We start from the raw sequence: 19,676 nt of genomic DNA, 5'->3' as shown, positions 1-19,676 counted from the left end.
GCTAATCATACAGAGAAAAAATAAAGAATCCATTTTCATTTTTCTTTCTACAGCCCCGTTAGATATTGCACATGCAAAATAGAAATAAGACTTATTGTGAAAGGCATTTAAAGTCTGTTTGGATTTTTTTCTGCTTACCTGAGCTACTGAACAGAGGTTTCATATTGGATTTGAGATTGAAGTAAATGGAAGTTAATATCGTCTATCAATGGATATGTTGGACTGTAAGACAGAGTAAATAGGGACTGCAGCTCCCTCTCCTGAAAGCAGAGGAGCTTTACCAAAAGAGCAGAGAAGAGCTCTGTTTCTTTTGTGGCTGGGAGAATAAGCTTGTAACAAGCAGAAGCATCTGTAATGGGTATGCAAAGGGAATTAGCTTTTTTTGAGATTCTCTGTGACTCAGAGATGTTTTCTCCCCACAAAAGTGAATCAAGTGAAGAACACGTATGTTTTATCTACCCCTTTAAGCCACAGAACCATTCAAGCTATTCCTTGAGAAAGACACCAGCAGGAGGCACACTGTGGTGCTAAAATAAATTTTTAAGCATCTCCTTTAAAATGCTTTAAAAATTGCTGTAATACAGAAAAATCCCCTGGTTTCCAAGGTTTCTGGGGAGGAACATCTCTGTGACTTCATATCTTTATTTGTTTCTTCATCAGAAGAAATATGCTACCTTCTAGAAAATGGGTTTGGAAATTTCCCCTTTATCCCCCTAGAGGCCTGATCTGTCCCTCTGCTTTTGTTTATTCAGGGACAAATAACATAAGGTAAAATCTAGGGCTGTTTTCCTGTGGTTTCTGCCTAAAAGTTATTTGCCGGGTTGTTTTGAATAAGAATGCCTGAACTTCATAATGCCTGAAGGGGACTGATCGTGGGAATGATTAGATATCGTAGGTGTTATGCAGCAAGGGTCAAGTAGAACAGGCTTTTAGTGAGTGTTGAGTACGAGTTCTTGGTCCTCGTTTCGTAGTCTTGGATGATAGCCTATGACTTTTCTGTGCCTCAGGTTCTCTCACAGAAAAGCTGTTAAATAATGTAACTACATGTAGTTATATCCTGATTTATTTTGCATTTAACGCTGGTCAGTATTTGATTATGAAAGCATTTATTCCACTACTGGAACCCTTCCCTTGCTGCTCCAAAACCCACAGTTCATCCGCCTAGCTGTGTTCTGTATTTGGAACAGGAGGATTTTGATTTCTTTTGGCTTTTTTTGTAGCAGGCATTGAAACTGTGTAGTGTAACGTTTATGAGTATGTTTAAATAAAGCATGAATTCATCAGACATTGTCCTCTGATCATAAGGGATGTGGTTTTATTTTAAAAACCCAGCAGCACTATTTCATTCTGATTGTTGTGGCAATATATGCTACACCGGTGCAGAGTACTCTAACATGTTTTATTTCTTCTTAGTTTATCCACTGAGTCCTCACGCTCTGTGTTGGCTTTTTTTTTTTCCTGTCATTTGCAATAGCATTGCTAAGCAGCACTAAATATCCTTTGCTACTAGCTCCTCATTTAAGTTCAGAGACACCTCTTAATTAATCTTGACTTTGCAGTGCCTCACCATCCTTGATTTAGCTTATGTGTTGCTGTTCTGCAGTTTTGTATCAAGTCCAGCACTATTCTTCCTCCCTTAGTCATCTCTGTACTTTTTGTCCACAGTTACCACTTGAAGAGAGACGGAGATCCAGTCCAGGTGCAAGTTTGTGTTTTGAATGATTCACATTGTGTCAGTCTATTTGTGAGGTGGGCAAGCAGCCACCCTGCTGCTGAAGCTAGCTTTCTTCTATACTAAAGTAACTCTTAACCCTTGCAGCATTTGCTTCATCTCTGTACCATTACAGCTCTAAACACTTCTTGAGCAGAGGTTGCTTGTATACAGAATTACCTGGCTTGTCAAAGGAGTTTTGGCCTCTTTAACAGCAGCAAACTCATTTTACCTAGACTCTGTAGCTTGATTGAAGCCTGATATTGAATAGCAAGTGACGATAGGTGTTCACTGTTCATATGAGTGTCAGACAGTAAAATCTTTGGCTGGCTTGAAAGCACTTCCATTTTTCTTTGTCTTTTGAATGCAGAGGAATATTTCTTGATTTATTCTTCTTAGTCAAAGCTGGAAGTTGGTATTGTCATACTGAAAGAGAGATGAGATTTGGAGGAGAAAAACAGATTTACTGAGTGCTCGAGGGAACGTTTCCTTCTATTCCTCTCCACTGCATATAAAAGAAAATATTTTTCTCTTTGTTCAACAATTTTCAATTTTGTGTTGTTGAAGGGTGTTTTTTCGTAAGTTGAAATTGAATGTTGTACTTAGGGTGGTGAGCTACAAAAGAGCAAAGATTGTGCATAAATTAACTGGTTTTTGTATTTTTCCTCTTTACACTGAGTGAGTCTCATTCATAGCTGTTCCAGATGCTTTTTCAGTCTATTAGTTTCCAAAAAAGCTTAAAAGTAATGTTATTTTTGTATTTCTTCTGTGTCTGCTTTTATCAGATTTAGTTGAATATTCTACTCTTTAGACTGTTAGGAAGTAATTCAGTGATTTGCATTCAAAAAGATAAATGATGGGGGCAACCATTTCAGCTAAGATTACATAACTGCCTCAGATGTTAAATGCTCTTTCACGTGCTTCTGGTTTTCCAGAATAGTCACTTTTGGAGCTTAAATACTGTGTAACTACTCTCTTCCTCAAAGGATTTCTTAGAGAAAAGGAGAGAGAGAGAGGAGAAAATGTCTGAGCAAAATCTCTTCCAATATTTTTGAGTTGTTATAGTGAAGAAGCCTTATGATCTTTTCTTATTTGTTTATCAACATATATGTGTGTGTGTGTGCATGTTCATGCGTGTGTGTGTATATATATGTGTGTATATATATATTCTCAAACACATACATATTTACAGCTAAATATAATACAAGGTTCTCTGTTGGATTCATTGGTAAATTTAGGAGTTAAGCAGGGCTTGCCTACAACAGTTTTCAGAATATATGGGCTCCTCCTCATAGATTTCTAGAAATTACATACTGCATAGTTTTTCTTCGAGTCCTGCATGCTACCAGGTACCCGTTCCCACGAGAGTGATGGATAGCTCCTGCTGCTTAGATTTAACAGAGTTCTCCTGGAATCTAATGTCTGCACTTGGCTTGATTGCAAAGGAATTTTGCAAAACTCTTCAAGATTGATCAGTTGCTTCAGGGCATGATTGGTTGCCTTGGTTAAGCTTCTAAGGGCAGCTTAGTTGAATGCCCCAACTCAGTCACAATATCATGGCATAGTCCCTATGTATAGCTTGACTGAGGGTCCCTGGCAGAAAGGAGGGTAGCTACCATTTGGATTGTGTGTAACAACAGATTGTGTTTCTGTGGTGCACACTGACAGCTGAACATTAAGAAGCTAACTGGAGTCTCATAACAAATTGTTGGGTTTCCTTCCTAGTAGTTGTATTGACCTAAGCCAACGTTCAATAATTTGGAGAGAAAACAAGAAATAGCATAAAGAAAAGGAAAGGAGCAGGATGACCACATACAAGCCCACACTTCAATTCTGTAGATCTAATTTATTTAAATTTGTATATTATTATAACAGACCTTTGTCTTTAACGTAGCCTGAGTCAGACTCCACAGTTAACGGCGCCTCTCCCTGTGCTTCGCCCCAGCATTCTGCACTCAGCTACCCACTCGATCAAGAGATGAGCTCACAGTTTCATCAAACAGGTGAGTGTTGGACTGCAGGTATTTACTAAATAGTTTTAATTGTGTCTTTCTGAAGAGATTAACAAATAAATAAAATGGAACTGATCTTTCCGATGCTACTGGGAATAAGATTTGCTGCAGCTGGAGCTGTTGCAAACAGCTGCTTTATCACAAGAATCCACGCAACTCTGAATTACTGATTTCTATCTATAGAGTCCTGCATCCCATCCTTTTTCAACAAACAGATTTACTTGGGCTAATCTGTTGTTATGGAAGAGAGAATCGGATTTCATTAGAATGAAATAGCCAACAGCTGTTTATCCTACATTGCATGTATGCAACTAAATAGTCTGTCACATAGAGGAAAAATGTCCAAAAACATGTAATAGAAGTTTTCTGATGGCTGCTTAAAACATTGTTGTGTATCATCTGCTTATCCTGGTATTTTGATGACCCTACCCCTCAAAGACTTCACATCTTTAGGAATTATTTAGGAACTTGTGTACAGCCTCTGCACTTAAAGGGTTTTCTCTCTTGAAAGATACTTTAAATTTCCATTAGCAGAACTCATTAATTCCATTGGGAATTAGCAGAAATAATGATCAGAAATTAGGGGATATTTACAAATTATCTAAGATTTTTCTCAAATTATCTAAGTTCAATTTCCTCCCTGTCTTTGTTTCCAAGCTTTTGTGTTATAGGTAAAAATGATCTTATTTCTATGGAAAACAGGAAAAATATTCTCTTTCACACTGAAAAGTTTTCATTCAGCATTGTCACGTGTTTTTAATTTATCTGACAAAAACATGGAACTTCTTTGACTCTGTTTTGATGCAGTGACTAATAACACTGTCAAAAATGGAGTCAGTTGTTCCCTAACCATTCCATTGGCTAATTTTAAGCATCATTTTAAAAAAAATGGTGGCAAGGAGAATTTTAACACTATTGAAATTACTGTTGCATATTGAATAAAGACTGTCTAAAGTTTTTTGTTTTTTTTTTCAAAAAATGAATAATGTATTCACTTTGGAAGCTATATGACAAATTATTTGAAAATAGGACAGAATATTAATTGAGCAGCTATTAAGTATAATTCCCTCATCTTGCTAAACATTTATTTATTTTAACTGTAAATTCTTATATACTTATGGACAATTCCCTTGGATAATCTTGGGTGTGGTGGTTAAGCTTTAATAATGGAGAAATGAATTCAGCTGCAAATCAATAATTTAAATTCTACCTCCTCTCCCAAGGCTGGCAGTTATCAATGATAGTTCCTGCACGTTAAGTTGCAAAGGCTTCAGGTAGTGGTCTCACTTGAAATATAAAGGAGCATTTAACTGGAAGTTTGGATGAGATGCCTTTCAGGATGGTGTTGTCCTTTTTTAAATTTTCTCTTCTTGTTATTAAATTTATTGCTCTTTTTGTTGTCATAGCTGCAGATGACTTGCTAGTCCCTCCTCATGATACCAGCACAGATCTAACAGATGTTATGGAGCAAATCAACAGCACATTTCCAGTTTGCTGCTGTAAGTGTAACAAAATCTGTCTGTGAGAATGGTATTGAATATGAGACTGACTTCTGAAGAAAAAAGTCAGTATTGACTAGGAAAGGATCTTAACTCTGATAAGATTTCTTGCTAAGATATACAAGCAACATAATTTGATTCTTTAAAATTGCTCAATATGCAGTATTTGTGAAGAGAAATAAACAAATATTCATGTGTATTAAATAGAAGTGATTCCCTTTAAGAAAAGGCTCTTGTTCCATACAAAATTTTCATTCTACGCAGAATTAAGTGAATGTAGATTCAGAAATTTTGAATGCTTCTTCTCTTTTAAAACTTGCAAAAAAGCCTCAGGCAACAGGAGGGACTGTAGCCTGATCCTGGCTCCCAGGACTAATTATTGAACTAGTTATTGAACTAATTGACCAGAAGAAATAACTGTTAACACAGCACATAACACTTTTCCCTGCTCAAATATACTGAAAGTTAATATCTTATGCAGTGTCTACTAAAGAGAGATCAAAAAGAAAACCAATTAGCTCCATATGCTTGCTTTATATTGGCTGACATACATTTCTACTGATCCTGTTCCTTCCAGAGTGTCACTGCAGTTACAAGAATGAATAACTATCTTTTTGGTTCTATCAGTAAATTGTAGGGATTGTTGTCTTTGGCAGAGGGGTGAAATGGAGACTTTGTTATTTAATCTGTATTTTAAAAATGTATACATACGTATATATATTCAGCCTCAGCTCTTTTGCCTTAGCAAAACAGTACTGAAACTTTTATATAAAATTTCTTAAACTTTCAACAGTTCTTTAAAACGAAATGTAGTAACAATGGCCATTTTAAAAAGCACAAGTGAGATGGAGATGTTCATGCCCAGTTCTTTAGAATATAACACAGTTCTATCTGAATGTTTCTTATTTCCTAAATTCAGTGAATCCTATTAAAATACTCCTTTTATCTTTTGCTCATACATTGCTTGGCTGTGAAGGGCTACATTAGAGAAGATGCACTTTTCACATTTTGAGAAAACAAACTAGGATGCAGCAAAAGAAGTTGTTTCAGCTGCCCCTTGAGGTTTTGAGCAAGTTCAGTAAGTCAGAGCCCACTGCTTTGCAAATTAAGGTTTTGGGTCATCTCTCCTCAAGTCAGTAGGCAGAAGAGCTACTCAGCACAAATCAAGATTTATAGGTCATTGGTGTACATACACACACACAAACACACACACAAATATATATTTTAATCAGTAGAAAACACAAAGTGTCACTTCTTATTTTTTGAATTCCTGTCTTGCATATGTAAGCAATATAGCAGCTATTGGATATTTGGCCCAAATCAATTTGCAGAAAATGGGATAATCTTTAACTCCCTTGCATTCCTGTGTCAGGGCCAGCGTGATGATGCCTGCTCTCCCCAGGCAGGAAACATGGAAAATTTAATATCCATGGTACAATACCTCAAACGAGGCAGGAGGGACTGAAATTGAAAAGCATGGCCCCATGGCAAACATATCTGAGCATGTGAAAGGAGTACTACCCTAATTAAAAGATGTAGCAGTTCCAAATTTCATGCAACTCTTACTTTTSTCACTGATATCCTGCTGCAGAATTCAAACCAAACTAGCGTGCACCACTTTGTAGGTATTATTTATGTTTGCCCTTGTTTGGTCCTATGACAATATCTCTCACTTGAGAGATTTGTTAGCAGTATTTTTTTTTACCCACATCAGATTCATATACTAACTGTTTCAGAAGACTGGAACAGGGACTATCAATCTGGCCTTCTTAACAGGAGTACATTAAACCCTTTGAGTTTTGCTTGAGAAGGCCATGACAGACCATCTAATCCATCATCTTGTCCCATGGCCACATCACATCTGCCATTCTTGATGGAGAATTGCCTAACTGGTTCTGTAAGACTTCCAGTGATGCAGACTCCACAAACTGCCTAGGCAATCTGTTTTAAGTTCATCACTATATTCCTAACCTTAAAGAATAATGATATCCTTACCCTTCCTTCTTATACCTAAAGTAAGTTTTATTGGAACAGCCTTCTTGTTTTTACATATCATGTCCATTAAAAAAAAAAAAAAAAAAGCTATTCTTTTACATCCTCATTAATACTGTTCTCTCCTGCCTTGGCTACAGTTTTTGTTAAAGACAGTTATTACGGTCTGAGCCTTACTTAGATTAGTTTTGCCCCATTCTGACTGTATAGTAGTGCCACTGTTCTCCTTTTTTATGCTATTTGTTTTAATAGCCTTTCAAGATATAATTCATCCTGAAATCAATATTTCTGCTTATTCCAAATATTCCTTATGAAGCAGTTATTCATAGAGTTAGGCCAGCACTRCTCTTAATGATTTTTTTTTTTTGTCCCTTGATTCTTCGATTATGGATATAATGCTTCTTTTTCTCTCCCTGCTTATGAGGTTGCTCCTCAGGACTAGGCAGGTGTGCAACAATGTGCAGAATTCTTGCCTTTGCGACCAAGTGAGTTCCAGAACAGAGCACACATCTCGGAGCTTTCTGGGATTTAGACAGATAGAAATTTTTAGTATTAACATAACTCTCTCTCTTATTCCCCTTGTTCTGTTTGGGTATTTCAGCATGTGTGACATGTAAAATGAAACATTGTTAGAGGGTGAGCTAAGGACAGAGTGCTGTCTGTCATTTTTATGGGAGTTCCAATGTTAGAGTACAACTAGTGTTTAATATGTAATTTCCATGCCTTAAATTAATGACATGAGGAGCCTTGCAGCAAAAACATGATAGCTGCAGCTTCTAAAAAATAAAACCTAGTGGAAGCACAGTTCCTCAGGGAAGACATTCTGTAGTGCAGTCTAGCAGCCCAAAAATAATCTGTTGGGAAAGCTTTGTGTCTTTTAATGACATTAACTTGTCCTTGGGACCATGATAAGGGTCCATTATCCTCCACAGATAAGATGCTTTTGACCTTTTTCAATAGTAAGGAATACTTTTCCTGCCTAACTGTAAGGGGAAAAAGTTAACAACTGAAAAAACTAAGAGTTCTTTCTGCTGGTAGAGAAACCTTCTGAAAGCAGATTAAAAAATCCAGTTGTGTGAAAGGAGGAAGAATACTACTTTGTGTACTTGCCAGCATTTTCATTTCTTTTGTCTCCTGAATTAAAGGGAGTATAGTGCAGTAGAACAGAGAGGTTGTGGAGTCTCCATCCTTAGAGACATTCAAGACTTGACTAGTCAAGACTGTTGGCAATAGTCCTGTTTTGGGTGAGAGGTTGGGCTAGATGACCTGCAGAGGCCAACATTTCTGTGCTCTATGAATCAGCTTCCATCAGACAAATTTAAGCTCACAATAGAAGGCTTTTTATGACTGATGTAACTCCAGGCCAATCTTTTTAACATGGTGATAAATGTGTATTAGAAACGTTGCCTGCCGGTCATCATCTGTGCTCCTGAGGGCACTTCTGCATGCTGTTCAGCACTATCAGTTCCCTATAACTTCACAGAAATTTTGGAGTACTTAGTGTCTTCATGAGATACTCTGGGTATCTTGACAGCTTTGGATCCAATAGTAGCATTACAATCTCTTACCTACAGTGTCTAAGTGGCTATTACTGCTATAACATCCAAGATGTCACAATCTACTTGATATCTCTCTTCAAAACTTCTGCAAGAGAGGGGAATGATAGCATATTCACCTGGATCTCTGCTGTCTAATGTAGAAAAAACAACAAGGATCAGGAGTTGAAGATTTTCACTGCGAGAGGAATTGGGAGGAATGGAGAGCTCTCATTATGGGGTCTCTAGCTCAGCTGTGGGCTGTGGACATGTGTCTGATGCCACGAATTTTGAATTTCTCTTTGAAGAGTGACAACTTCAAGGGGGTCTCCAGCCTAATGGTTAAGAGCCTTTCCCAAGAGTTTAGAAATGTAGTTTTGAATTCTCATAGGCTGAATTAAGAAGGCAGAAGAATCCAGCTGTACCAGCCCTGGGAACATACAGTGTTGAGTGGTTGTACCCTGTGGTCTGATGAGCCCTGAGAGTTGGTGGACTACCTCTAAAAGATGCTCAAAATAACATAGAAAAATTGTTGTGCATATTCTGTGCTGATATTCCATGTGCTCTAACTTTTGGTTTCTGAAGAGTAGGTCAGGAGGAGAGAGTTGTTACAGGCTGCACTGGACATTTCTGTGAAGTGTATTAAAAGAAATTAGAGGGAAAAAGTGGCACGAAATTACCTCATTTCCCCCCATCTTAACTGATGAATCACACTAAAATAAGTAAGGAAGCAACTTGCAAACTTGATGCAATAAAAGAAATGGGGGAAAGAGCAACTATTTCATGTTAAAATTTAAGTTAACTTTTCCATTATCTCATGTTCTTTTTGTTGTTGCAGTACAGCCCTGTACTCCTCCATGCATTTCTTGTCTTAAATTKCTAACTAAATCAGAGACTTGCTTCCTCTGTGAATGTAAAGAGTGTAAATGTAGTGGGTATTATTGCTCAATAATATATTAATATTATTTAATAACATACCAAGCTCTAATATGATTCATATTTTTGAACAGACAGTTTTATAATGCAGTCCCCATACTTCTGTAGGGTTGCAAGTGATGAAAAAGGAACAATGCATTTATTCTGTATTCATAATGCTATAAATTTGTTGTAAAAAAAATAAATTTGTGAAGGAAGTTGTATACAGACCATTACAACACTCTTCTAGTTAAATGTTTATTTTTTTGAGATTCAGAATCTTCCTATTCTTCTGTAGCACTGATTGTTTTGACACTGTTTTTAAGCAGCCAGGATACAGAATCATGCAAATTTTAAAACTTTTTTTTTTTTTCTATTTGCAGCAAGTTTCCCTGGCAGATCACAGGTATGAGACGTGTTTACATCTTTGTATAGTCTTTAGAGGCAAAGTAAAGCAAGTGGAAGAGTGCCATTAAAGCACAGTGGCCAGTTTTTGTCTGTTTTTCCCTTGCCAGCTATTTGGAAGCTGGACCTATATAACAGGATTCTGGAACATCCCAGCTAATAGAAAGCTCCTGCTACTGCAGGTATTATCAAAAGTATTGTGGTGTGCAGTTCTGGGATGCTGACCGTATGGAATCAGCTCAAATCCATCCAATTAGTTTCAACCCAGCATCAGCTCTGCAAGATCTAAGCTGGTTCTTGCAAAGACATCCATATGTCCTTGTGGCCGGGTCACCACAGCTTGGATTCCAGGAGGATCTATGGATCAAGAATAGCACAGTACCCTAAGGCATTAGATTAAGCTGCTGTCTACCAATAGGCAACCATTGTACAAACCTAAAGCAGAAATCTGCCTAGTCTCAGAGTGTGCAAAAACATGGAAATCAATGTGGTATTTAGATACTATTGAATTCTCAAAAACCTACCTGCTATGAACGGTCCGTTAAATTTCTGCCATAAGTAGCAGAAATAGGAGAAACACCTGCTATAGGTTTAGGCTCATATTAGAGCAAATGTGTTTGCATTATGACCAGTAAGGAATGATATGGTCTTGTGTCATTGCAGAGTTCTGTCAAAGTTTCATTGTTAAATCAGTCTTAATGGCAAGGACAAATTGCTGTCCAAGGCTTCAGAAGAAAGTAGTAGTAGAATCCATTTATTTAATCCCCCAAATTGCTTCACCATGTCCATTAATCCAGTTTGCAAGGTCAGACCTCTCTGAAATTAGTGTCTGAAAATGGAGTATTATTGCTCTAAACTCCTACTTGGATTGTAGTATCTGGGATTGTAGGATTGCCCTACCAGACAGGAATTTCTAAAGGGTATGAGATGAATTATGTCCTGCACTCAAACTTTGGTTTTCAGTCCCTTAAGAAGTTGAATTAGAAGGGGGTTTTTTCTCCCCCAAAAATCCTTCCTCTAAGAAGACACAGAGATAGCTTTCAGTGTGATCAGTGAATGAGATTCATCCTCCTGAAAAGGCATGATTCCTTAAATACAGGATGATTCACAGATGACCTCACACTCCAAATCTACCATTCCAGAACCATTAAAGGAGGGATATATGTCTTTTTGCAGAGAACAGAATCCTGAAACAGGAGCCTGGAAATACGCATTACATTTTAAGGGCCTGAATCTGAATCCAGGCTACGTACACTCTCCATTTTTACTACTTGGGCAAACTACTTTCCTGTTTGACTTCCAAGCATTTGGGTGTAGATTGTGAAAAGCCTACAAGTTTCAGTTACAACTCTATAGCCATCGCATCCTTTGGGTCTTATTGAATAAGAATTTTAAACGCTGCAGTACAGTAAAACTAGGGTTCTGTAAAATTATATCTCAGTCATTTGCTGAATCTTGGGCCAAAATACATCTAATCTTTTAAAAGCTAGGGTATTTGTAAAATTATGTCAGAGTCCTTAAACAGAGTTTTGAGCATGTAGAGCTCTGTAAAGAGGACTGTGCATGTTAATGTTGTACTGACGTGGCTATTTCTCATCATTACAGGCAATGTGAAGTGTTCATTTGGACAGCAACCCGTGCTTCCTAATGTGCAGTACAGCCCTTTTCTACAAAATGCCAATCACAAGTTCCACTTCATCAGAAGGCTGCATGGGACCTTGGAACATGCTGTTCAGCTTTGACTGCGTGTTCTACTTGAAATAGTAAAACACTGAATACCCAAAGATGAGGATGTTGTTTTTATAGTATTGTTTTTCTTTTCTTCTTCTTCTTCTTCCCTTTCTATGCAACTGTAAATTAATGAGCAGTGGAGTATTTGTCACTGATTTGTATAAATATACAGCCGTGGGAAAAGGGGCAGGGGCTTTATATACGTTCTTTTGATAATCATAAAGAGAACTGCATAAGGAGTTTGGAGCAAAATGTTACATTTATACATTCCTTTCAGCTCTTTGCTTTTACATTGTAAAATACCCTCAGTTATGTTCTGACACATTTAATATTCTATACTGATTATTTATATGTTAAACATCTGACCACACAGATTTCTGAAGACCCTTGAATTGTTTTCAGGACTGGCAAATGAAGTTCCCATAACTTGCAGTATTGTTACTGTTTAACAAAAATTGCCATTGGGTGCAAGCTACAGTATTTTAACTCTATTAAAAAAGGTAAACCTGCATTTCAGGTCATAATAATCATCATGTACCAAAATGGTATTTTTAGCTTTCTTTTAGTTATTTCCACCCAACACACTCCATTTGGAGGATTATTTTTTTAAGCCTTACTTTACTTTGAATCAGGAGATAGCTAAAAAGAGGACTTAGATGGTAGTTTAAGTTGTTTTTAGTAAGGTCTAAATTAGTGTAATCTTCCCTAACTTTATTGAGACACAAAGTTTTGCTGTTCCCTGCTGTGCCAAACTTGTTTCAAGTTTTGGAGTTTACAGTCTGAAGTAAAGCTCATTTCCATGAGATCCCCTTCTGAGGATCCAAACACACACAAGTCTTTTGTCTGCCTCTTGGAAATGAAGAGACAATGGGAAGCCCTTTCCAATRCTATTAGTGATGGAACATTTTCTTCAAAACACTGCAGTGCACTTAAATATTATCATCTGGCTTTGTAATCTTGCAGCTCATCTTTATCTTTGATGAATTCATTTACTTACATGCTTCGAGTAGGGATAATTATGGAAACATTGTGTCACTGATCATCTGATCTCTAGTTTTAAAATTATCATAAGAGATTTTAATGCCTTCACTGAGTTTACAATGTTGCATGGACACTTGCTTTAATTTCAGGACATACCTTTAGTTGGTAAAACTGCATGCAATATATTTCACATATAGTGGAGAAAAACTAAACTGTTCTTAATTATTACTGAAGAAGAAAAGTCTCCAAATGGTATTGAAAGAGTTATAAGTTCTGTACAGCTCTGGAAAGGTGTTAGAGGATATATATAAATATATAAATACAGGTCAGGAATTTCTAATATTTTAGCAAAGTGTTGTCAGCTAGGTTGTTCTGCATCCACAGTTCTCACTACTGGACAGCTGCTGTTCTAGGAAAGGTTTGGGCACAGCACTGACCAAGTTCCAGTGCTGGCTCCAGCACCAGTTCCTTCTGAACCCTTGGGCACATTGTTTAACCACTCCGCCTCAGCTTTCCCATCTGTAACATGGGGATGATAGTACTAACCTCTCAGAGGTGTTGTAGGGCTTAATTAGTATCTGAAAAGCTCTATATAAAAGCTAGATATTATTTCCAGGCAGGTGGAGCAAGATTGGCAAAGTGGGGAGAGAAGAGGCTGGCCACTATAAAGCCTTCATCTATTAAAAAGATAGTGTAGTTATTCTGAGAAGAAAAAAAAGATGTTTTATAGAAGAGGAAAGCCATGACCACCTTTCTACCTCAAACCTATCTTCATGATTAGTATTGGAAATAGCTTTATACTCTGTTYTCTGCAAAGTACTTTGCTTCTATCAAGCTACATCATTCTCTAAGCAAAGAATCCTTAAAAATAAACCCCTACATAAATAAAGGTCTCAGTAGTCGATTTGGTGGCTTTTATTTTTGTTCTGAATATGAGGTTATGTATAAAGTTGTTTTTCTGCCTGTGTTTGTATGCATCCTTTGTCCTCTGCTGCCAAGTAAATGCTATTTCAAACACTACATTGTAACATTCTTTCTCTGAGACAATAATAAATAAAAGGAATATATTGCAGTAACATGAGAAAAAGTATGGAGTTCTTTCAAGTTTTTCAGTCCTCAGGGATGGCACTTCTCATCTGCTACATGCTGTAAGTTTCATTCTGAAGGAAGTTAATTTTAACAGGAGTGCTGGGTAGTCCATACTTAAACTGTTTCTGCATGTTAGTGTCACGCTGTCATGCTATGAAGGTTCGATAGCAATGACTGAGACAGTAATATAATAATAATAAAAAAGATGTTTATTTCCTCACACAAGTTCTTGGATTAGTAACATCCATTAAAATAATGCGATTACTAATTTAGAAAGGATAACCTGAAACTGTCGATTACTGCGCTATTAATTGGAAGCACTGCTTATCCCTGCTTGAAAGCTTTCTTGTTCACTCTCCTAGTGAGAGGGCTCTCAACCTCGAGGAGTTACCTTAACCCAGCGTCCCAGGAAAAGGGGAGGGGGGGGATACTCACGGTCCAGCTGGAGAGGATGGTCAGGTCACGTTCCCGTCCCTGCTCAAACTCTCCTAGCTCCCAAGTCTCTTTTTATACGGCTGGGGCTCTGGGCAAACACTGCTTTTGCTGACTTTTAGCAAGTTTCACAATCACAGGACTGTCTGTTTGTCTGCTCGGGAGGACCCTGCTGGCGAGGCAAGACCACAACACCTCCGTATCGCTTCTCCCCTCCCCGGGGGTCCGTGCGGATTCCAGGTGGCAGACTTCACYTCTCCAGTCTTGTTAACGCTGCCATTCCGCAGCCTTGCGCRCATCAGTCCTTGCGCATATCGGTTGGCAGACGACTTTAGTCCTGTTAAGTCCTCTGTTCAGCAGCTTTGCGCACGTCAGCTCTGGTGCTCTCAGTTCTTCTGCATATCAGTTGACAAACTTCAGTCCTGTTAACTCTTCACTCGCCCGTCAGTTAGCCTTTTGGACTGGTGTGCATTTATATAAATGAGGTTAAGCAGTATTTTCTCCCATAAGTCTGTGCATACTTTTTGTGGTCTTGCATCTTTGGTGATGCAGTTTGGAATCCTTCTCAGCTGCATGGCAGATTTTAAATTTGATCAGCTGAGCAGCAGACTGCTTTTATTTTAAAAAAGCAAGAGATAGGTAGATATAAAACAAAACAGCAGTAACAACTGAAGCACTGTCAAATATTAGAACTGTAACTTAGTGTTCAAGTTTCAGTGACATTCAGTCAGCATCCTCAACTGAAACACTGCATTAGTTATTCAGTCAGGAAATGCATATTTTTTAGCCCTGTGGTATATTATCACATTCTGACTTAAGTAAGTATTGCATTAGGCTTGTGTTAATGAACATGTTAGATACTGTACTTAAAGGGAAAAAAAATCCACAACCCTAATATTTTTATATTGTTTCCTTATAATAGAAGTTGGCGCTGTTTTTATGTTTAGTATCTATTAAAATAGATTCCTCTTTTTTTAAAATTCTAATCAATACAAAATGTAAGTGTCAGAAAGTACTGGCATTTTCCTTAGCTTGTAAAAGGATGTTTAGGAAAAAAGTTGTAGAGCAGCTCAGGTTGCTTACATGGCATTTAAATGATTCAGCAGTTTAACAAGGAATTTGATTACAGAAATAGCAATATCTTGACTCAAATTACTGTTTTAAATGCAGATTTTAAATGTGTCAAAGAGCGAAATTCTACTATGTTAAAGATATTAAATTAGAAAATCTTAAAGAGAAGAATTTACACTCCAACTGTGTGTATTTGTAGAGTTGAAAGCAGCAGGATAAGAGTGTGGATCAGTACCATGGCCTGGTTTTGAAAATAATTTATACGTAGCTAAGTGCCCAGATTTAGAACTGGCACCCTCAGTACTTTGATCACTAACGCAGGAAGTGGCAGAGCTCTGTAAAGCTTTCATGTGTCAAGGAGGGTACCCCGACAGCTTAAAATCATGCTTCAGGACATGCTGTAAAGGTCGTTGCTCTCCTCAGACCAGAGCAGCACCCATTTCAGGTCAGACCCCTGCAGGGCATTTCTCTGGCAGCCTTCCTCAAAAGGGGTGGTGCATGGTGAGCAGACACATTTGGCTGCTCCCCAGGTGCCTTGCTCAGTCAGGTCCATAGCCCAGGCAATGATAAGCATGCCCTGCTTCTCTAGATGACATCTTGGTTAGAGCACCAACTACTGCAACTTGAATGGATTCATGTGCCAGCGCTCTTGTGTTCAAGCCATGCCATCTTCTTGTGCTCTTTTGGTCAGTCATCACAGCAGGAGCTGGAAACTTGCCTTCTAGTAGTTTCACAGGGGGATTTTCCTCAAAGTTAAGATTATGGATTTGAATCCTCTGGGCCAGGGGATGGTATAGAGTCCATCTCTATACAGCCTGGGCAAGTGTCATTTGTCCACATAAAGAGTGCTACTTCCACTATGTGGTTTTAAGAATAAAAATTTCTCAAGGAGAAAGTACCTGCCCTGATAGCTATGAATGCTGAGGAGGCAGGGGGAAGTATCTAAACAAATCCCTGGGCTTAAACTTGGACATTTCCTTAGTAGCCAGCATTTCTTATGGGTGTGATGAGGCAGTTTCCTTCTCAACCATCACCAGATGGTCTTAACCTTATTTCAAAGGTGCTACTTTGCTGTAGTCAGATGCAGAGTCTGTACTGAGATCTCCTGATTCTACTTGAGGAACTTAAAATTAATGCCTTTAACASCAAGCTTTAGAAAAAAAAATCAAAGTTCTTCTCTAGTGTATTTGCATCACATCACTGGACAAAAAACAAACAAAAAAAAAACAAAAAAAACACACACAAATGACCCTTCAATACATTTTGTATCTCATGCTTTACTGGTAGTGCCTCTACTCAGAACTCATGTTGGCTTAAAATAATCATTTTTTCCACAAAGAAATCTGAAAAAGGTTTCCTCTTTAAAAAGTTAAAGAACAGCTTTGTAAGGAGTACTTCAAAATAAGTGATATTTTTCTTTCATTCTCAACTATTTTCTGTTGTCATCAGAAGTACTTCAGACTTCTGCATCATGGAGGTTTTAATATTATGCGCTGTTGCTGCAGTGTAGTTCTGAAGCTTACATGTCCATACATATTGTGAACAGTGCATTGTAAAATGCTAGGGAAATTGATACCTACTGATGATTAGGAAGTGTGTAGACTACTTGACTACAGTCAAAGGAGAACTGAGGGGAGTATGGACTGACTAAACACCTTACAGAGGTAAGCAGAGAGGAGCTAAAATTACAGTATAAACACTGTGATGTGTTTGTTAGAAATAAAAGGCTTGTTTCTAACCCGTGACTGCACAGCATTCTAGCAAGGCTTGTTTTAGGAGACATAGTGGTTATGTATGTGTTACATAAAACAAAATAACCTTACTAATGAGCAACTCTGACCTCAGCTAGACACAGGGTTTGTCTCATAGGCTTCTTCCTTAAGCTCCTTACTACACACTGCCCAGATAGATAACACCGGGGCTAAGTGCCCAGCAAGACAAAGCCAAGGCTTCTAGAAAGACATTTGATTTGCTTCCTGTATACTCTAGTTCACATCATTGCCACACTGACACAGGCTGCACTTGCTAGCAGACCTGTGTTTAATTTATGCTGTGTAGCCTGTTTTCTGTTTTTCCCAGGCTGCATATCCTCCTCCTACAGGACAGGTGCCTCACATAGACATGTGATGGACTACAGCTATCCCCCTCATTAGTTCATCATTTAGCTGCTCATTAGTCACACTTTCAAGTACCCTACCCTCCTTTCTGTGTAGTTGCAAGGCTTTCAGTAGCTTCAATTCATCAGTGGTAGAAGGGGAAAGCCCTGCAGTGATGATGGGATGCACGTTCTTTCCTCCTGGCAGAGTGGGTAGGAGGTAGAAAGGCAACACACCAAGTTCTCTAACAAGAATCTACTTTTGACTCATTTCTTTTTGACTGTCCTGCTGAATGAAGAATGCTTTCGTAAAGAAATATGAAGCAGTAGTAAATAATGTGCTTGCCTGGGTTATCAGAGGGACAATTTGATGACCCCAGGTGGTTGCTTCCTACTGTGCACTGTAGTAATGCATGACTGTTTGACATGTTCAGTAAGAAATTGAGAGGTACTCCATATACTAATTAGATATGAAGCTGCTTAATTCTTTCAGCCCACTACAGAAATTAAAAATCAACTGTTTTTAATAAACAGGCTGAATGCTTATTTTCTTCCCTTGTTCAGGATATTCAAACAGAAAATACTCTGGATTTAGCACCTTAGGTTTCTAGATTACAGTAATAGTCGCTCAAATTGTTTTAATGCAAAAGAGACCCATCGGCAAACATCATCTGTAATATGTACATGCCCTGATTTTTTTAAAAAAGTGGTGCGTTAAAAAAGGCACCCAACATATATAGACATCTCACATATAAATAAAAATATGGGAAATTTTGCTGAAATTGATGATACTGTTATGTATTTTAATATTTCCTATGAAACCCATTTAAAGTGGGTTCTTTGGCAATAAGGAAAAAAACAATCTTTCAATGAATTGCTGTGCTAACAACTGGAATTTAAGCAAGATAAGGCAACATTAGTCCTTCCTTCTCCAAGGAGTCAGAAAAACAGTCTTCTTGAACAGCAATACAAGAATACAAGTCTGACAGTCACCCTTAAGCAACTTGGTATGATTTAAGCCATCCAGAAGAAGGAGCTTTAGAGCTATGCCCCTTCTTTCTCAAGGATAAGCATAGGGGAATCAATTCTATCATCTTGTTTGCCATGTAATAGAGCCATTCCCTATATTAGCCTCCTTGAAGAGATTGCTTAAGCCCTGTTTTTCCTCACAGGTAGATCACATGCTTGTAAGGGAAAGAACATAGGTTTTTCTACTGAGGTAGTGTGTGGACACATCTCTTCTGCCATTCAAAGGATAAACCCAGATTTATTATATTTTCTAGATCTCCTGAGTGCAGAAAAGAACTCATTTGTTTACTTTAAAGGAAAAGTTAGAAAGGGAATTAAAATATGCTTGGCTATTTTCTGAAGGTGTATGTGCAACTGTGCTTGCCTTCACTTCACCTAGCCAGCTCAATTGCTTTTGTAGAAGAGTGCTGGAAAGTTTATCTATCTGGGCATGGAAGTGTGTTTAGGTAACAGATGGTGAAGTGGGGAATGGTCAGCTTTCCTCAGTTGCGTGCAGTTGCAAGAATTTAATACCAGGCATTTTATCAGGCAAAATAGACTAAACATGACATTTTTAGGAGAAGAATTAAGTTTCTGCAGCAATCGGTTCTTAGCCCAAAATGCACATTTATCAGTCTAGTCAGTATAGACACCCTCTCCCACACCCCAGAATGGATGGGGTGGTTGATAGCATATTAGTTTAAATCAGTACTGCAAGAAGCCCCTACAAGCTGAAACATTACCATCAGATTGGTTCATTTCTTCGAGAAGTTACAAGATCAATGCATAAAATTAAAATCAGAGTGCAGAAGTTCCTCTAGCATTGAAGATTCATCTTCACATGAACTTCCAGAATGCAACAGATGTTCCTGGGTGGTGATGGTATTATTCCTTTTTGGACCAAGAAAAGGCTCTTCAGCTGTTCAGATCTCTTTATATGAGATACTTGTTACAAGGCACTAATTGCATTAGGTTAGAGTTACTGGACCCAGACAAACTGTAAACGTGCACATTAGAATTCCTATCACCTGAGTGTCCTGCCCTCTTATTTCTACAGTTGAGAAAAACAGCTGAATGCTAGATGTACTGCAACAAGCACGCTTTGGGATTGTTCAGAAGACCAAGATATTATTTTAAGCTTTTACAGTACAAGTTGGCTGTTGGAGAGATTTTGCTGGTTATGCATATTTTTCTTCTCTA

The 19,676-nt window shown here is 38.0% G+C and overlaps 1 protein-coding gene across 6 annotated transcripts in view; it reads left to right on the top strand.

Annotated features, from left to right (window-relative positions):
• The window catches only part of UTRN (utrophin), a 366,002-nt gene extending 352,154 nt beyond the window's left edge, over positions 1 to 13,848 (top strand). For all 6 annotated transcript variants that reach the window (XM_026066463.1, XM_026066461.1, XM_026066459.1 and 3 more), the window contains 4 exons: positions 3,606 to 3,714; positions 5,130 to 5,222; positions 10,048 to 10,070; positions 11,675 to 13,848. In XM_026066463.1, the coding sequence (XP_025922248.1) occupies positions 3,606 to 3,714; positions 5,130 to 5,222; positions 10,048 to 10,070; positions 11,675 to 11,683 (234 nt within the window). In that variant the 3' untranslated portion in view covers positions 11,684 to 13,848. The remainder of the gene's footprint in view (positions 1 to 3,605; positions 3,715 to 5,129; positions 5,223 to 10,047; positions 10,071 to 11,674) is intronic.
• The last annotated feature ends 5,828 nt before the right edge of the window (positions 13,849 to 19,676 follow it).

This window comes from Apteryx rowi, unplaced genomic scaffold (genome assembly GCF_003343035.1).
Source record: "Apteryx rowi isolate R43461 unplaced genomic scaffold, aptRow1 scaffold_241, whole genome shotgun sequence".
Classification (NCBI taxonomy): domain Eukaryota; kingdom Metazoa; phylum Chordata; class Aves; order Apterygiformes; family Apterygidae; genus Apteryx; species Apteryx rowi.
Note: the sequence above shows the minus strand (reverse complement) of the source record. Positions and strands in the feature narration are given on the sequence as shown.